Below are 18,944 nucleotides of genomic sequence, written 5' to 3'. Positions count from 1 at the left end.
CACATAAAACATAAAGTATAGGATCAAATTCAACATTATCATAGTCGTAATTACCAGTTCTGATTCTGAAACACTTTCATGTGACGGTCGAACGTTAATGGCATTCTGCAATAATTCTCACTTCCAAGCTATCACCTAAATATTATTATAGTAAATGACGACACAAACTGCTGCCTGAATAACCACCTAAACCCCTTTATTCACCATGTCACCCCTGTTCTACTTGAATTCAAATCCTTCTGTACACATTCAATGTCATCCATAACCTCACCTCCTCCTCTTTCTCCTCTTCCTCTCTCCATCTTACTGTCCCATCCACCGTCCACTCATGATCCCACTCCACACTACCCATCTCTGTTTTATGTTATATATTTTGCATATATCTCGTTTCATCCATGTTCTATTGCTTGTTGTTTTTGATGTTCAAAAACAACTCTGAGTTCTGAAAGTCGCCTTTAAATAAAATGTATTATCATGGTAGTTATCACTTATTACTGCACAATTACATTTACCAAACTGGAAATAGCATAGAAAATAACATGGTATTACTTTACATGGTTGTTTACTTTAGCAGAAAAAGTAAATAAAAAATAAACTTTCTTTCAGAGAGAGTGATCTCATTGTCGTGAAAGTCCACATAAAGTCTTAAGACAAAAGTTCACAGAAGTTCCCCCTAGTGCCCAAAACTAGAATCGCATCAATCATCAATGAACTAACATACGGTCTGATTTCTGTTCTGTGGAGCGAGTGAGCGAACTCAGAAACACGTTCAGACTCCAGTGACGTTCCTCACAGTCAGGGTGAAGTTCAGATGTGGTTGAAGCCGGTGGATGATGTCATAGAGCTGAAAGGCACAATTAAAGACATGACGTCGTCATTCATCTCATGATGACAGTATGATTTGAACACAGAGCTTAAACACACAGTATATAAAGAGGCTGTGGGAATGTGCAATTTCAACTGTCTTATATCCTTTCTTTCTGAGAAAAAAAGAGGAAACAAACGTACATATAATTCTATATAAACTATATAAACACACCTGAGCAAAAAGTACACCAAATGTGTCAAATCAGATTGGAAAAAATGCTCTATTTTGTGACTTCTGCACAATAATTGCTTCTTTATATCACCACTAAAGATTTGATCTAAAATGAATCCTAACTTTGTCTCAACAAAAAGTTATTTAAGAAAAAATGCATTTTGTAGAGCCTGAATATGTGACATATACATATACATATACATACACACACACGCACAGGATGTCCATGTAATGAGTTGTGTATTATTCCCACAGCATTTTATTATGGGTGCACCTGCGGCACAGATCTGCGCCACGTGAACACTAAGGGTTAAACAATGACTATAGATCATTTATGGACATGACATGTCCTTTTGTGAGTAAGGGTGCGAGTTACCTTGTTTAAAACCGGACCAACTGTTTCATTTAGCTCACGACTGGATCGAACAGCTGTCTGAAGGATCGCCACAGCTGTGGGACAAATACAAAATGTAAAGCCACTAAAACCCCTCTTAGATGTCTGTGTCACGTCACATAACATACACTCACGATTGTTCCCGACATCAGACGTGGGAAGGACAGCTGTTGCCTGGATTGAGGGAGTCGTGGGGGGATCGGCCGTGGTTAACGTGTCCAAAGATGCTGGAGAAAACATTAGAAATAAAGTTCACACTTGCACACTTGCTGTACACAACAAAATTGAGCCACCCTAAATGTTCCATTGAGTTCTTCCGAGTACTCACCTGTCTGTGCTGCACATGAAGCCAAACATCCAGAAAACAGAATCATCATTAGCAGCAGCATGTTGATGTTTCTTTGAGAGAATAAAATCTGTATGAAAATGCAACTTCTGCTCCCATAGAATCTCTGGCTGCTTCTGTCATGCACCAGGAAGTGACACCTAATACAGAGGGAGGGAAACCTTTTCTTTCTTTCTTTTTTTTTTTCCAAAAGCCTTTCAAGAAAAAAAAGGGCTTGGACAAGGAAGCGGAGGTGAATATAAAATATGGTCCTTCTATGGTTGTGACTTACTTCATTGAAAGCCAGTGAAATACAAAGTTCACCTCGCCATCAGAGTCTACAAAATAAATGAAATATGAATTTAAAGAAGGTGAAAGACTTTGCTGCTGCTGTCACACAACTTTAAAGAAGTCATTTCCACACCCTTTCATTATCCAGTCCTATGACACTGAGAAACACAGAGAGTTTGCAGACGTTTAAATCTAACAGATATATTTATATACATAGTATATACTTAATTGTTGCACACCACAGTTTTAAGTGTATTTTTTTTAATGAACAGCAGTCAAGTTTTCATATCAGATACAAACAACACATTTAAAGCCAACAATAGAATTGGTTAAATACAAATTCAGAATCGTGTCCATCATGTAAAGTTGTTCAGTTGTTCTTCAGCTTTCTGTTGCTGCTGCTGCTGCTGCTGCCGCTGTTTGCAGAGCTGGAACGTCTAGACATGGTGAGAGGAGGGGAAGCCACTGTCATATCCAAGCTCAGCTCCACCGTCTTCAATGCGGGCGAATGAAATGCAGAGGCCCTGGGGCTGTTGCTGGCTGACGATGAAGGAGATCTACAACACAGAGAGAGAGAGAGAAGTCTTCAGACCTTTGTGTGAAAACAGGTTCTTCAGATGTACTGCGTCTGGAGTGTGCACCGAACAGCCAGCGTTTCTCAGCTGAGTGGTTATATCCCAGCATCCAGTAATGTTCCTCATGTACAGTTTGATCATCAGACAAAAAAAAGCCCTCATTCTTTCTCTTCAGATCCCCCGACGATGAGGAGAAGTCTGACCTGAGTGAGGCAGAGCTGCGGGCAGAGTTCGCCTTGGAGCTCCGGTGGCTGGTCGGAGTAGAGGAAGGAGTCGGAAGAGACAGATTGGCCTGAGACAAACGACAAGAAAGAAGTTACAGCTACTGTGCGGTTGCCTTTGTCTTGATTGACACAAAGCAAATCACTTCCTGTGTGCAGTGTGGGAATGTTGCCGGACGACACAAGATCCAAACTCTACTATTACTGACAAACACAGAGAGACACGTGTGGAGGCTTAATCGGCTCAGTGTGGACATTTGTGAATCAAAGTTACGCACTACAGCTTTAAAGCGACTTCATTTGGACAATTATCAATTATCTGCGTTTACATAGCACTTTTCTAGTCTTGAATGCTTCATACTGCAGTTTTGCCATTCATCCTTGCACATACAGCACATACAGTAGCTGAGGTTTAGTGGTAAAGTGGGTTCAAACCCTGGTTCTTCTCTTTTAGATGCCAGTGTTTACCTGGGGCAAATTGCTCCTGAAAGCCGTGCCAGCCTTGTGTAAATGGATCTGATGGATGTGTGATAGAAAAAGTGCTGCATATAGATGTTCTGATTGTGTCTGGCTGTGCTGTAATATAATCCAGAAAATAATCCACACTATTTTCCACAGCACGTCTACACGCAGGGCGGTTTTTTTCTATTATGCGTAATAATAATAACTCGTTCAATTTAAAACATTTAACTTAAACCCCATGACTCATGACCCATGACAGTATAACACAGACCGACGTGTCTTCATGCTTCAAATGAAACAAACCTGCAGGAAGTATTTCTCCATCACTGATCTGAGATCAGGCTTGTCCTCCAGGGTCTCATTCAGCATCTTTCCAATGCTCCTATTGAATTCTTTCAATTCCCTCAGTTTCAGGTCCTTCTCTTCAAAAGTCTCAGTCTTGGTGTTTTTTGCCGAGCGGATCTCTTTGGTCAACTTAGAACACTGGAAAACACAAGTGAGGATAATTGGGATCATGGCAACTGCTAATAAAGTCTTGTGTTCATGGACACACACAGAGAGTCCAAACGTCTGACACCCAGTGTGAGGGACGTCTCACTACCAGTAAACAATGTTTTCTACCACAAAATAATAGTGCGAGGAAAACTCTTTCAGGTGAAGCTCAAACCTGTTTTGTTGCTCTGTCCATTTTCTGTCGCTGTGAAGCGAGTTCTTTGTTCACTTTAGCGATGAGTGACTGTTTGTGCTCGATCTTTCCCTTCTCCAGCTGCTCTTCTTGCAGCAGACCTGCCAACGTGTTGTTCATGTCCTGGAAAAGGAGGAAAGGGGACAAAAAAAAACGGGGGATTAGGGGAAGGTAAGCTGCAGAGTTGGTTTTGTGTCACAACAAAGACAGAAAACGTGAATTGGAGAACATGAGAATGAAGCCACTGTAGTTTAATTCTATACATCATTTGTTTTACACTGTAATAAAGCCAATTTCTGTTCAATTGTCTTCGTGAAATTTCAAATATTCACAATAGAATTGAATCATCGGACCAGTCACAGAAAAGTTCACTTCATTTCGTTGAATTCATTCGTTAATTAAAGGTCCAGTGTGTAACATTTAGGCAGGGTTTAGTGGCAGAAGTTGAATATGTGTCTGTGTAAGAGTAATTATTTTAAAAGGGTTAGAAAAAGCTTCGTATTAAGTGCAGTGCTTCAGGCGAGTGTGTTTTAGCATTAAGTTTACATGAAGAACAAGTCTCACTATTAGATTATATATTATAGATTATACACACAGGACCTTTACATACAAAGAATCCCAAAATGACAGTGAAACAACACTTAAAACACGCGTACACAAGTCTCTATTCAAAGACACTGCTTTTGTGTATTTAGTAACAGAAATGTAACAGGACATGATTTCACTGCAGTGGACAGGACGTATGGACACTTTGGACTAACCTGTATGTCTTGTTGGAGCTCTTGGACTTGTCTTTTCTTGTACTTCAGTGTGTCTTCCGATGTCCTCAGCTGCTCCTCTAACTTCCGTTTTTCTTGGTATTCTGGACCTAAAACAAAAAAAAACCATTCTCAGTCACATCAGGACATTCTGGTGATGTTATTCTGTCGTTACTCGACCTGTTCGTACGTACTCGATTCATTTACTTTGTTGAGAGATTTGCGAAATGTCGAGTTGCTGTTGTTGAACAGCAGGACGGTGTTCTCCAGTGCTCTATTTTCCAGCTCCATCTTGCGTATTTTAGCATCGAGACTGTCTCCCTTTTGCCTGACCTCCTCTTTCTCTTGTGCAGCCTGGTGAAGTCAGTCAAAGAGTTAGTGTGCACTGCAGGGTTTCAGTCTAGTAATGACATGAACATTTCCTGTCGAGGTTATCTTGACCAAAATAAATAAAATAATAGCCATAGCTGTAAAAATCTGCTTTAAAATATCTTCAAAAAAACACATAGAAATTACTTTACCTGACATTTAAGTAAGAAATGTTTGGCACCACAAATAGGATACATTTACAATTGTTAATAAGTTTATTATAAATCATGAGGAAAGATGCAGAATCGCCCTTGTGGCACTTTAAAAGAAATCACTATTTTAACAAGTAAAAAAAAAGTGTTTTTTATCATGACGTGTGATAAAGCTGTAACCAGGTGTGTATATAATCCTCACCTTTGTGATGTAATAAGCCTGCGACTTGTCCTCCTCCCCCTCAGGAGCTGCCATTGAAAGTGTCGCGACCTCAAAGCGTTTCTTTGTCAGGTCGATCTTGGACAGTTTCTCGTTCATTTCAGCACTGAAACAGAATCGGCCACGGAGTTAGTATTTGTGTTAAGTGTTCTCTGGAAGAAGCTCAGGTTGGTTAACTGCAAATGTTTTGGGGGATCTAGGCGACTGAAGCTCCTCTCAACACATGAGTATGGACAGATAAACCAAAGTGCTTCTGACATGACAGATGAGCAAATGTCTCCATCCCTAAAACACTCTGCTGATGCTAACACTGTGTTGCCTTTCTGACTCACTATCTGAAGAAGAAGAAGAAGGAGAGCCATTGTTGCCAAAACAGCCAATAGAATCTCTCTTCTCTCTCAACTCAGTTTCAATTAAATTAAATTAAAAGTAGCTCAGTTTAACCTGAAGATATGAACAGAAGAATAAATAACAGATAAGTATAAAAGTATAATTTCTCCCTCTCTCTCCCTGCTCTGTGATTGGTCAAGCTCTTGTGTCATGTATCAGATTTCTCTAATTCTTTGTTAAATCACTGTATTTTAAATATACTGAAAGGTAATTAAGGAATCATTGATTAATATGCTGCCTACTCCAGTATATCTAATGGCACAGGGACTTAAAGGTGTACTGCATGACCTTTAAATATAAACAAATGTCTCTTATATCCACGCCGTTGCCAAATGAGTTCACAAAACTCTTGACATCTGATGTCACCTGACTCTCTTTTTCTCAGTGTAGTGGTGTTGTGTTTTCACCTGGCAACATTCCTGCACTGCACACAGAGCGTGATGCATTTTACGTCACAACTGATGGGGGGGGGGGGCGAAGGTGGAGGAACACGTTAAAACACTTTGTGTGTTGAGTGGGCGTGGTTAAAAATGAACATGTTGTGAGTTCTCGCCGCATGAACTGACAGCAAAGTTGCACGATAGGGTCCAAAAGCACAGCTATAGATTTGAGGCAAAAGCTGGTGATTTCACCTGAGTCTCTGTCTCTCCTGCTCGGTGAGCTTGAACTTCTGGCCGAGCATCTCTCTGAAGACCTTGATCTCCTCCACCCTCTCCTTCATGGCTCTCTGAAGCTCCAGCCTCCTCTTCTCCAGAGACAGCACAGTATCCGCCTTGTTGTACAGCAGATCTCTGACACGTTTGACCTCTAACTTCACCATGTTCCGCTCAACCATGTCGTCCTGATGAGGAAGGAACACACCGAGTCAACAACACAAGACAGCTTTGTTTCAGCCACAGGATATCTGCTTTGTTTTGAGTGTGAAATCAATTGGATTTCACTAATGTTCATATGTATCATCCGTGAGTCACCTGTTTTCTGAGTCGCAGTCTCTTCAGCTCCTTGTCATTTGTGTCACTGAGTAGCATGAGCTCCTCCACCTTCTCAGTCATAGCTCTCTTCTGACATTTAGACTTTTCCATTTCTTTTCTGAAAAAGCGAATGTCATCCTGTAAGAGAGAAAGAAAGAGAGAGAGAGAGAGATTGAGAAGCAGTTGTTTCACGTGTCCGTTGTGCAGAGCAGTGAGACTGACTTCAGACTCCTTGAGTGTGTTGGTTAACATGTTGGCAGTCTTCTTCTTCTCCTCCAGGGCTTGGGTCAACTCTGCAATCTTCATGTCCAGCATTTGTTTTTCATCCACTTGAATGTCACCTTGCAGCCGTGCCAGTTTCCTACTCAGGCAGATGATCTTGGAGTCCTGTAATGTGCAAAAGTGAGAGGGAATGCAGGAGGTGTGTACGTGGTAAAGTCGAGCATCACACATGTCACATATTTATCCGTGTTTTTGTGAGCTTGCCTGCTCATTAATGGTCATCTGCTGTTTCATTAAGTCCTTCTCCACTTTTGTGAGCTGGCTCTTCAGGCTGGCGATCGTGGACCTGCTCCTCGATACATGGGCCTCAGAATCCTTCCCCTTGGTCTTAAGGGTCTGCAAGTGGTTTTTATGACGGAACAGCTCCTCTCTGCAGTCATGCAGCTGCACATCCAGCTCCTACAGCGAAGCACAGGCCGACTCCGGTTTACAAAACAGTGTCACTTTTATATTAGTACAGTTTTAGAGTGGAGGTGGGAGAGGGTCTCAAATCCCCCACATTTTTGCTTTTCCTGCATTTATATTGTTTCATATACACAAAATGTGATAGAATGAGCTCTGATGTAATTCAGTTACCTATTGTAGAGGGAGTTTGTGTGTCTACAGTTACAGCACAGGGGCGGGTGGATATTTATCTATATTTAATGGTTACACAGGTTATGTTGGGTATTTTGGAACAACTTCATTTTGTCTGGATTTGCGGTTTCAAAATGACCATGCAAAACTCTTGATATTATGATTGCCACATATCTCATATCTCAACAGGTTTTCAATGTGCACAACAGTACTTTTTCAACTGCCATCACAGCAACTGGACAGTTTAGAAGTTTTTTGAGTCTGTCGGGCTGCTCACCTTGATCGCCTGCTCCTCATCCTTAAGAAACTGGTCCATCTGTGCAGCTCTCTCCTCCTCACTCAGGACAGTCTGAGTGACAACTTTAAGTTTCTCCTCCAGAGCAGCATTGTAGGCCCTGGCCTCGCTGAGTCTACAACACACACACACACACACAGATCATGCTCATGAAGCACTTTGTGATTGCTGACAGACATGTTGTAGGATTTCACTCACTTGTTGTCGTTATCCTGAATGTTTTTCTTCATTTTGGATATGTTGGCTGTCACAGACTCCACACTGGAGTTAGCCTTGTCTAGTGTGCCCTTGCAACTGTCCAACTGCAATACACATGATAATGAAGCATTCTTAAAACGGAACCAGATCACCTTTAGATCTGATCGTTTGTAATTGATATTGTTTGAGTATTAAGTTACTCAAGGAGCCGACCTCGTCCTGCAGCCTGCTGCAGTTACTCTCCTGCTCCTTCAAATCCTGCCGCAGTTTGACAGCCACGCGTTGGGCTAATGTTATCTTCCTCTCAGCTTCCTTGTTGTTTCTCCTCTGAGTATCCAGCAGGTGCTTCTTCTCTGTAACAGCAGCATTCCTCTCCCGTATGTTCTGGTTGGCTTGGGCAAGTTGCTGGATGGAATAAGAAACAACATAGGAGTGTTCGTCAAAAGTACCGTTCAGTTACAGGCAAAGTGCAAGGTAACAGACTTTACCAGCGCACACTGCTGCATGTCAGCATCACGCCGCTTCATCAGCTTGATGGTGTTTTCCCACTGGTGAATGAGCTGCTGTGTCTCCAGGTGCGTCTGCTCTAAATTCTCTGTAGTCTTATCCAGAGCAAGCTGTTGAGGAAGCAGAGGGTTTCTTACAGGTACTGCTTATCAAGAACAACATAGTATGGATCCAAATTGATGGTGGTATGATAAAAAAAATATCATGGTTGCTCTAACGTGGTGACATTTTAGAGCACACATGGTTTTATCTTCCTCACAGGTTAGCTCAGGTTGCAAATACAGACCAGACCAGTTTTTGTTGTTGTTGTTGTTGTACCTGTGCAGATACAGTCTCAGTCAACTCTTTGTCGAGTGCTTTGCGCTTGTCGTGAGCCTCCAATGCCTTCTTCTCTATGGCCAGAGAAAGTGACTGTGACAGGAAATAAAATAAAGCTGTTAGTCCAGGAGTCAGGATCACAGTTGTAATAGGGTACCTAGCAACAACAGTCAAACATGTAATGGCTCGTAATTTTGTGGCTGATTGGTGTAGCTTCATACAGTATATAAACAGGATGTACAGTCCTGTCTATTTACCTTGATCTTCTGCTCATCCTGCTGGGCATACTTGATGATGGCCATCGTGTCCTCGTCTTTGCACGCCGATTCCTCCAAAAAGGCATCCATGGTCTCCTGGTCCCAGTTCATCTGGCTCCTGAACTCCTCCAGCTTCTGTTTGGTCTTGAAGATGTGATTCTGGAGGCAGGGACAAGTGTTAGCACATCTAAAGTAGCAGTTTTGAAAGTGTGTTGTCAGTGGTTCAGACCTCGAGCAAGTTTCTCCTCTCAGCTAGAGACCGGAGCTCATTCTCCATGTGGGCAGTCTCCTGTGCCAGGCGACCGGACTCCCTCTCTGCGAGGGCTGTCAGGTGTTTCTCCATCTCTTCTTCTCTCCCCTTGGCCTTACACAGAGCCTAAAAAAAATCAAAACAGAAAACATTATGGTTTGGTCACTGACTTTAACACAGTTACCAAAAGAGATAAACCAGTTAAACCTACCGCAGTATTCTCCAGTTCTCGTTTGCCATTTTTGAGGAATTCACTCATTAACGTCTTTTGTTCCTTGTTGCTCTCGAGTTTGTGTTCCAGTCTTTTCAGCTGTGTCTCCTTTAAACGAATCTGTTGTTGAGGAGGTTATAAGATTATATGACAAATAAGACCATATCATCTGCAGCTCGTTTGTTCCTGTGAGCAGTGAATCACTGTAAATACTCAGAAACCTTTGTCTTGAGACGATACCTGGACAGATGTACCACTTACCTGAAAAAGTGCCCATTGTGTACTAATGTAAACACTAATGTAAACACACTTTGGGGCTGTACTGACATTAAAAACACTCTATAACAATATAACTCTGTGAATACAAGGCAGAATAATACGTGCCTCATATCACAATCAATTATATATAATAAAAAAATGAAAGTTCATAGTCATCACAAAACATGGCCACAGAAAAAAAATCATGTACACAAATAGGTAAACATGCAGCAAAAGAAGAATCAAACATGTTTTTATAATGGTTAAGTAAGTCACATGATCTTGTGTGGGCTATTCTCTGTAACTAAGTAACATGATATGTTGTTGTGTTGCATCAGGTGAGCAGGCCTGAGCTGAAAGGAAGTATTCTGATCCAGAGCAGAATTTATGTATTTTTTAAACAAAAAAAAAAAAAAACAGAGTGGAGTGTCTGTGGATGGATGCGCATGACTGGTGGACACAGGAAAAGGTGATTCTCACGTCTACTGTTGTTTTCTTAGTTTCAGAAAATGAAACACAAATGAAAAAGAACAATTGTGACAATTCAGAGAAAAGATTTCTTGGATTCAAACAACAACACAGCTGATAGTCGAGTCATGGCTGATAAGAAGGGATCAGAGAGTGAATGTAGGGTCTCAGTTTCTGTCTGTCCAGACTAAACAGCAGCCCAGGAGTTTGTGCACAAATGTGAGCCAGCAGCATTTTCAAAGTGTTTATACACCAGTGTGGACAGCACGTCCAGGGACAGTTTTATGTTGTTATTTATTTTTTATTTTTTTTTAAATAAAAACAGATTTATGTGGCTATAGCCTAGTTTTGTTACATTTGATGTAGTGCGCCCGCAGTCTCTTGACATCCCTGGTGTCAGGTCTTTTCAGTAAACAGGTGGCCAGTGTTTTTTTTGTCAAACATTCAACATTGTTGAGATGAGATGTTTGGTCTCGGCACTCACCTCCTCTATCAGCGCCCTGTTCTCGGCGTTGGTCTCGGGCAGAGCGAAGCGCTCGTCCCAGCCTTCGTCCGTGAAAACTGGGTTTACCACAAAACTCGACATCTTGCTATTTCTTGCTATTTCGGGGTGAAAACAGTCGCTGCTGCCGCGGCTGCTCCTGCAGTTTTGCTGTAAACCTTGATGGAAGACGCACTTTGTTGTCAGTGACCCATAGCAACTGCAAGTGTCCTTCATGGTTGTCGCCACAAGGAGGCAGCACGAGGCGCTCTGCTCATGTTGACTTCTTATCATGCAAGTTATAGTGCATATAAAATCTCTATATAAAACTCAGTTAAAGGGGGAAAAAACTTATTAAAGTATGTTTGTAGTCTAAGTACCTAAGTCACTATTACACATATTGAGTTTACTTTTAGAAATAATGATCATGAGAACTGATTTACACAATCAATAAACTTTGTAAATTACTTTTAGGTTTATGAGATCGCTGCAATCGCTACAGAATGATTAAATACACTCAAAGACCATTACATTAGGTGCAGAAACATAATCAGCCACTCACATGGCAGGAACTAAGTGCATTTAGGTCAGTAGACATGATCAAGAGGTTCCAACTGAGCCAACTGAGGCCAAAAATATCTTGATACCAGAAGGAGAGAGGTCAGGTTACAACTATAAAGAATAATGAAAAGGAGACAACCAAAACAACTTCTTTTCTGTTCTTTTTAAACCCCAAAAACCCACAGAGGCATGGTAACTTTAAAGATACCAAATTGAAACATTTAATTTTATCTTTGAACATTTGTGTTGAACAAACAGAATCATCCTTAAAAAATTACAATCAATGACTTGTCACACAAATGTATTATAAAATGAAAGGAAAATCAGCAATGGACGAGTGTTAAAATTGAATATTTAAAGATCAACATCCCCTCACAAACCCCTCGTGTTTATATTTAATTCAAGAGTGTGTTATCTAGCGGAGCCCTAACACATGGGCGTAGACGATGACTCCTCCGTAGTTGGCTTGAGCGCACAAAAACCCTTAATACTTGAGATAAAAGTTCCAAACCACCACAAGTTGAACAACAAAGATATGCCTTTTTATATATGTACATACACACACATATAAAGTCTCTGCTGTGTAAAATATTTCAGTCCTGAGGGTTGAAAAGGCAAAAATAGTTCTCAGCTCAGTGTGGTCCACTTGTCCTCCATTCAGTGTGTCCTCTTGCTCTGTGGAATCCTCACATGGATGTTCGTTCAGTGAACTCAGCCCTTAAACTGCTGTACTTTTGGTCCCGATGTGTGGCCGTGCAAACTCCACAAAGTCATCAATGAGGACGGGCCAAGCTCCTAATGAATGAACAAACAAACACAACTCACTAAAAAAAAAAAAAAAAAAATAGGCATTCCACTGCAGAGGAAGACATTATCCTAAAAGTGAGAGAACATTCCAGATGATGTTTCACAGCTGATTATGAACCTGGTACAAACCTTCCTCATCATAATTCGACATGTCATCTGTGATCATTGCGCTGAAGTCTAGTAAGAGGTTCCAAGTGTCCTTAGGTATTGATCTTTTGTGATGTTCCTGCCAACAGTGAAGGGCAAAGTTGAAACAACATGATGAGACGTATGAGTGAATGACTTTTGTGTGATTATTAACTCACAACTAAAAATTTGTTCCACAACTCCAGGAACTTGAATCGTCCAGCCAGTACTAAATTCCAATATGCAATAGCCATTTCTAAATCTGTAGGGGAAACAAGAACCATATCAATACATTCTCATTAGTCATGTTTACAAATAATCACAATTAAAGCCTGATTTGAATAAGAATGCTTCATCATAGCAAACCAATCTCAATACTCTGGTGTGATTGGAAATACATTTCATTCCAATCAAGAAGGGTGGTTTATTTCAGTGTTGATTCCAAACATTCATGTAAACAGTTATTCCAATCGTGACTTCATGGTTTGTATTATCACATGCCTGCCTATCTAAATGTGGCATTCCCAATATTGATATAGCTGGAAATAGACAGTGGCCGGGAGTCAAAATGTTTCTTATTAGACTGATGCAAGTGTCCTCATGCCCTCTCCCCTTGTTTATCAATTGCAGAAGTATGAACTGCTGAGCCTGTAGCTCCATTACAGAAAACAAAAACAAGTATTGTTTGAAGAAGACAAGAGAGAGAGAGAGAAGTACAAGAAAACAATGGTGCAGAGTGAAGGGACAAGCAGTCTATTCACTATATCTATATCTGTGAAAGTTTGACGCCTCTGCACATGACAAAACTGTTCAGTCTGATTAGACACTTGTGTACACACGTTATAATTGGATTACTCATTTTTACATCCATTAATCAGAATGAATCAGCAATAAGACACACTTACCCAAACCTTTCTGGCCTGGATTCTTTGCAAAATTAAATGTAAACTGGTAAAAATCCTTAAATCTCAACTGGTCCTTTAACTCTTGCTCCATTTTCGGCAGCTGAGCTTTTAACTTCTCTATACTGTCACACCTGGAGAAACACAATGCACACTGTTATTTTTAGTGGACAGAGATCATTGTTTAAGTGAATTACATACAATACATCATCTTCGATACTAATGCTGAACATTTACACAGCTATGTGTGAACCTAAATAGAACCGTTTTCCACTCACAGACCAAACACATGCAGATTGGGGTTAGATTAATTTGAAACTCTAAAGCTGTTTTCAGACATGAACTCTGGACCACAAAGATTGCCATACGTGAAGAAGGCAGGTGGAGATTGTCATAACAGGGGAATCTCCAGAGCATCCAGGCCAGGGGAGTGGTTAACCTTAACCCTAACTCAGCATTGATTGGCTGAATCTCATACAACTGTTGGTCACACAGGGATTATTTCTGCTGCAGTGAATCTGTGCAGCTTCTGCTATATTTTACATAGTTTTAAATCCTCCTCTGTACTCAACTAAAATGGAAGGTCTCTTTATAATGAAGAGTGCACGTCTGTTTTTCACAATAAAATTCAAACTTTCAAACAGTAACAGGATATGTCGTCAGTATAGATGCTGAAACTGTGAAGTAAGTTAATTTTCACTGACGTGAAATGCATGAGGCTCGCGTGAAACACAGGCGAGCAGGCACTGTTGGATACAGCCACAGTGAAACCCTCCCAATAGGCACACTGATACAGATTTGTGCACTCACTAAAGTGGCCAGCTGCATTTGCATTTGTTAATTTCCACAAGGGAACTTTTAATTTCCCCAAGGGAACCTCCCAAAGGGATTAATAAAGTCATCTGTCTGTCTGTCTGTCTTGTAGTTAGCAGGGCATGCATGTACTCAGAAGTAGAGTGAGAACAAATATGGTACAACAATGAAGTGGGCAATGGCACACAAATGATTGTGTGTGTTTAGTGTTGGTAAAGGTCAAATCATGATTCAATACACCTCCTCCAGAAGAAGCCAAGTTTGTACAAAATACATTCTCACCCCTGCTCAGCCATGCCGTCCATGAACTCCTGTTTAGAGAACTCGCACTGCGTTGCTGCTCTGAACTTCCAGGCTATGAGGAGGACACTTATACTGGCTGGATCCAAACCCAGGTCGTCACAGAACAGCTGGATCCCGTCAATGCCAATCTTGTTGTCATCATGAGGATCTAGGAGTAAGAAGATGAAGAGTGATTAGATGGACTAATAATTGTGACAGTGTTTTGCAAATAAACCTCTGACAGTTCTTAGCACTGCATCATGTGTTTTCTTACTCTGCTAAAGGGTTTATCTAAGAAATTAATAAAGCGGAACATACCCCTGTATCTGTTGTAGAGCTGGTCAAGCTTTTTCTTGTCTAAGGCTCCCTTTAGATGTGAAACATCAAGCTCTGGATTTTGGAAAAACTTGTCCGTGGCAACATCTAGTTTCCAGTCATTCTGTGACAGACAGGTCAGTGCAGTCCTCTCATTGGATTGTGTGAAAATCATGAACTGGCGAACTTTATCCTTCTGTGAGGACTTCAACTTGTTCTGCACAAAGACAAGCACACAACAGTGATAACGCACGGCTTGCCATCCATAATATCACATGATAACTACTACTTGGAGCTGGTTATACTGTATATACATACACATAGTTAAAGTATAGACACTGCACCACGGCAAAACATTTAAAAAACAGCAAAAACATGCGATCCTGGCAGGAATTAGCATACATAAATTGTTACCTGACTGCCATTTATACACATGTGAGAACACTGGACTAGAAACCAAGTCCTAAATCTTACTGACAACCATTCATAGGTAACATTACTTCACTTAGCGTCATGTTATTTGTTAGGCGGCTTGAATGTTAGCAAGCTTAGCGGGCTAACTATGCAAGCAGGCTATTCTTACAGTGAGCTAGTTGGCTAAAGCTAACGAAAAGAGATACATTTGTTTTCATTACAAAAGAAATATAAATAGAAAATGGCGCAGTTTTTTAGCTATACTAATAAAACAAACGTGATAGTTAACACGCATGGGTGCGATTTACACTAGCATCACCGCACCAAAGTAAAAGAAAGAGTGATTTCTTACCATGTTTGTCTTCGCCCGACTCCCTCTCCTCCCATCCAGCTAGCTAATATCTGTCAAGTTTTTACTTGTCACTTAAAAACTTTCGTTTCCGGTTGAAGGGTTTCTCTTCAAATATAAAAGCACAAGGTTAAAGGCTCACCGGTGATACCATGTCCGTAAGTATTTACTTATTGGGTTCCTAACAATTTAATCATCATTAAACCAGTTTTATGTAACACCCTGTCTTAATTCAAACGTAATTTGATTCAGTTTGTAATATTAACCTGCGTTTTCTTTTATTTTGAAAACCCTTTTCGGGAAGACATTGCAAAAACATAAGATCACTCTTCTGCGTCGGGGTCTGTCACATTTCGCTCTTGATGTTGAGAACCGCTCTTCAACGATTTCGGGACAAATGGAAATCGTACAGACACCGATTTGTGCCCTGGGTTGTACTGAACTTGTCTAAAAATGAGAACACTTTGCGGCAGGTGACGGAGCACTGTAAAGACAAACTAGTCCCGGATGAGGAGGTTTCACAGAGCCTGCTGAAGCTCTTCAGACTTTTGCCCACAAGTCATGGCGCTCATCAGGGGGATCTCCGGGCATTTCAAACTCATTTTCTCACAAAGGTAAAACGTGAAGAATACCACCAATATGGCGGAAATCCAATGTGCGGACATGATGCCATGTTACACTCTCTGGGATTCTACATTGAACGGCAGCCAAGCACTTTGCCCTTTGCTGGAACGGGCGTGTTTGTCGCCAAAGGCTTGGTACCCAAAGGAGCCACAGTTGCCATGTATCCTGGCACAGTCTATCAAGCCCATGAGCCAATTCTCCTCCAGTCTATCAGAAACTCGTTTGTGTTCAGGTGTATCGATGGTGTCTTGGTTGATGGGAATGACAAGGGAATCTCCAAAATGGTGTTCAAGTCATGCAGTGGCAGGGACAGAATGGGACCCTTCTTGATGAGTGACAGCAGTTGGCTAACAGCCACTCCGGAAAACCCACTTGCTGTGGGTCAGTATGTGAACAACTGCTCTAATGATTGTCCTGCAAACGTGTGCTACCAGGAGTATGATGTGCCTGACAAGTTCCCTATTGAATTCTACCAATTTCTTCCTAATATCAACTACAGCCAGGAGTCACGGAGACCTCTCCGCTGTGTTGTCCTTGTGTCACTCAGAGACATTACTGCAGGGGAGGAACTCTTCTCCAACTACTACACTATTGTGCATTAGAATCAAGATACTCCCCCCTGTTGTGTGCATTCAACTATTTGTTCAAAAGCATTCTTTTGTACACTCAATGATATGAAGTGAAGAATAAAGGCAAAACAAATGTCTCACATTGTTAATTGTAACATGAAAGAAGCAGAATCGAATTCAAACTGCTTGAAACTGCTTAAAATGTACTCCCATGGCCCTCATGTGGAGGATACAGCGGTAGAAGATGAGTAAGTGAGTTTTTGTGGTACAAATATGTTATCTGGAAAATATACTCAATTATATAATGCCCAATATACAGCGTTAATTACTTAAAAAAACATTATAATTTGTATTTGGACTATAATTGCCTACATGATATGTTAACAACGTGTGATGTTTGAGCTAATACTGTTAGAGAATGCTCGTTTTAGATTAAACTAATCCTATTATTATTTGTTAGGCACTTTAAAACAACCATGGTGGACTTAAGTGTTGTACAGAATAATAAATAAAAGGCAAAAGAGCTCACATGAGGCAATAAAATATCAAAAGACAAAAAACATGGGCTAAAGTAACAACCATACAATACTCCACAATAAAAAACAAATATAAAAATACAATAAAGTCAACTTCTTAAATAGTGTCAAGAGATGAGTTTTAATGGAAAATTAAAATTTCAGTCCTGTCTAATGTGCAAAGGCAGATCATTCTACTGTTAAGGGATTACAACAGTGAATGCACGGTCCCCTCTGAGCTTGCATTTACCGTAGTTCTTGGCACACTCACACAGAAGCAGCTTAACAGCTGACCTGAGTGAGCGGGAAGGTTTATGAGACCTAAAATGTATGGGCAGCCAGTGGAGCTAAGCCAGGGTCGCAGTGGTGCCACCAAAAACCATCACTTCTGTCCCATTAAAAGTTAAGCGCCATCCAGGTTGGATGTAATTTGAAGTTACTTAAGTGGAGTGGACTTAAGTTATCATACCATGTCTCAATAAGACTGACTGACAGTGAGTACATTAAAAACAAGTTTGTCTTGTCTTCAGCATTTGCCAACAGAGACTGGGCCAAGGCCAGAGATGACATACATATGAGGAATTAGTTTCTGTTGTCACAAAAACACAGACAAAACACAGACAGTGGACACTGATCACATCTGCAAGGTGTAGGTAAAATCTATACACTCAGTGCCTCTATAAACAACCAGATATCCTGTTCACTCTGCTTATATGCATGTAATTAGACATTTATCAAGTATTTTAATATTATCAAGTGTACATGCTTTCAGTAACGCTTACAAAAAATTAAACAATGATTTATTCAACATACTATATATCTCAATCAAAAAATAAATAATATAATACAAGGAGTTACAGGAATTGCAGTAAAAAATAGCAGACATGTTATTATGTACATGTCTGCTCTTGTCACAGTTTATAGTATAAATCAGGCCATTATGGGTTGTCATCTTTAAAAAGTTGCCCTTTTAGACAAAAACAGATTCTTGTGCTGGAGGGTGTAGGAATGGTTCAACTTACACACACACACACACACACACACACACACACACACACTAATACACACACACCACTTAATATTCAAGAGGGATTGCCACATATAGTTTAGACAGGAATGTATGAAACAACCCTTAATAATCAGTGGCGTACATAGGTGGAGGGCAGGGTGGGAATCAAAAGTGCCCTTTTGAGTCACAAGACACACACTAAAGTACCCTCTAGAGTGGTAAAACATGGGGAAGTGTCCTCTGAAGCGAAATATTCATTTTTTAAAAATTATTGTTTCTAAAGGAGTGCATTTCTAGTGGAGAAAAGTGATGCTGTGCCCTATAAGATGCCCTTGCAACTTCTTTTCCTATGGATGCCGTACCAATCAAAAAGTACTCAGTTATGACATTCCCTACTGTCCCTTCATGACAGTGTCCCAAAGGTGTCCCTTTGTAGGTATACACAGGTGTGTGACAATGTGGGAAATTACATATACTAGTGGCGACTTCCCCACTGGTGACCTTGTCATTGACAAGGTCCTGACCTTCCAAATGTCTGTGCACACCACTGTTAATAATGCAGGGCAAATGGTAAAATATTGTAAAATACTGCATTCACCACGACATTTCCTGTTTTTATTGACCTCCCAATCTAATATGGTTTTAATATTATTTATTTCAAGCCTGCTCACGTTGTCCCTGCGTCTCATTTTCATGAAGTGAATT

General features: G+C 40.7%; 3 protein-coding genes across 4 annotated transcripts; 1 reads left to right on the top strand and 2 right to left on the bottom strand.

Moving 5' to 3' along the window:
* Positions 1-2,147: 2,147 nt before the first annotated feature.
* On the bottom strand, positions 2,148-11,161 carry ccdc39 (coiled-coil domain containing 39). 2 transcript variants are annotated; one of them, XM_058638373.1, is made up of 20 exons: positions 10,957-11,161; positions 9,747-9,866; positions 9,515-9,661; positions 9,286-9,444; positions 9,029-9,121; positions 8,692-8,820; positions 8,417-8,608; positions 8,204-8,307; positions 7,988-8,120; positions 7,339-7,533; positions 7,075-7,239; positions 6,853-6,990; positions 6,514-6,722; positions 5,474-5,597; positions 4,945-5,104; positions 4,754-4,860; positions 3,975-4,115; positions 3,611-3,790; positions 2,828-2,916; positions 2,148-2,606 (listed from the first exon to the last, which is right to left on the bottom strand). In XM_058638373.1, exons 1-20 carry the CDS (start codon positions 11,056-11,058, stop codon positions 2,420-2,422), a joined length of 2,874 nt encoding a protein of 957 aa, XP_058494356.1. In that variant the 5' UTR covers positions 11,059-11,161; the 3' UTR covers positions 2,148-2,419. The 2 variants fall into 2 exon arrangements, with proteins under 2 accessions (XP_058494356.1, XP_058494347.1); XM_058638364.1 differs by having other exon boundaries at positions 6,853-7,239.
* A 546-nt stretch (positions 11,162-11,707) lies between these two features.
* On the bottom strand, positions 11,708-15,631 carry dcun1d1 (DCN1, defective in cullin neddylation 1, domain containing 1 (S. cerevisiae)). The gene is made up of 7 exons (XM_058647562.1): positions 15,526-15,631; positions 14,763-14,976; positions 14,445-14,613; positions 13,353-13,483; positions 12,627-12,709; positions 12,451-12,547; positions 11,708-12,309 (listed from the first exon to the last, which is right to left on the bottom strand). The coding sequence occupies exons 1-7, from the start codon at positions 15,526-15,528 to the stop codon at positions 12,233-12,235; spliced, it is 774 nt and encodes a 257-aa protein (XP_058503545.1). The 5' UTR covers positions 15,529-15,631; the 3' UTR covers positions 11,708-12,232.
* setd9 (SET domain containing 9) lies at positions 15,527-16,852 on the top strand. Its single transcript, XM_058647034.1, has 3 exons — positions 15,527-15,563; positions 15,624-15,666; positions 15,827-16,852. The coding sequence occupies exons 1-3, from the start codon at positions 15,527-15,529 to the stop codon at positions 16,746-16,748; spliced, it is 1,002 nt and encodes a 333-aa protein (XP_058503017.1). The 3' UTR covers positions 16,749-16,852.
* Positions 16,853-18,944: the final 2,092 nt, after the last annotated feature.

The sequence above is a fragment of the Solea solea genome, chromosome 1, assembly GCF_958295425.1.
Source record: "Solea solea chromosome 1, fSolSol10.1, whole genome shotgun sequence".
Taxonomy (NCBI): domain Eukaryota; kingdom Metazoa; phylum Chordata; class Actinopteri; order Pleuronectiformes; family Soleidae; genus Solea; species Solea solea.
This window is presented reverse-complemented; position numbering and strand designations above follow the sequence as displayed.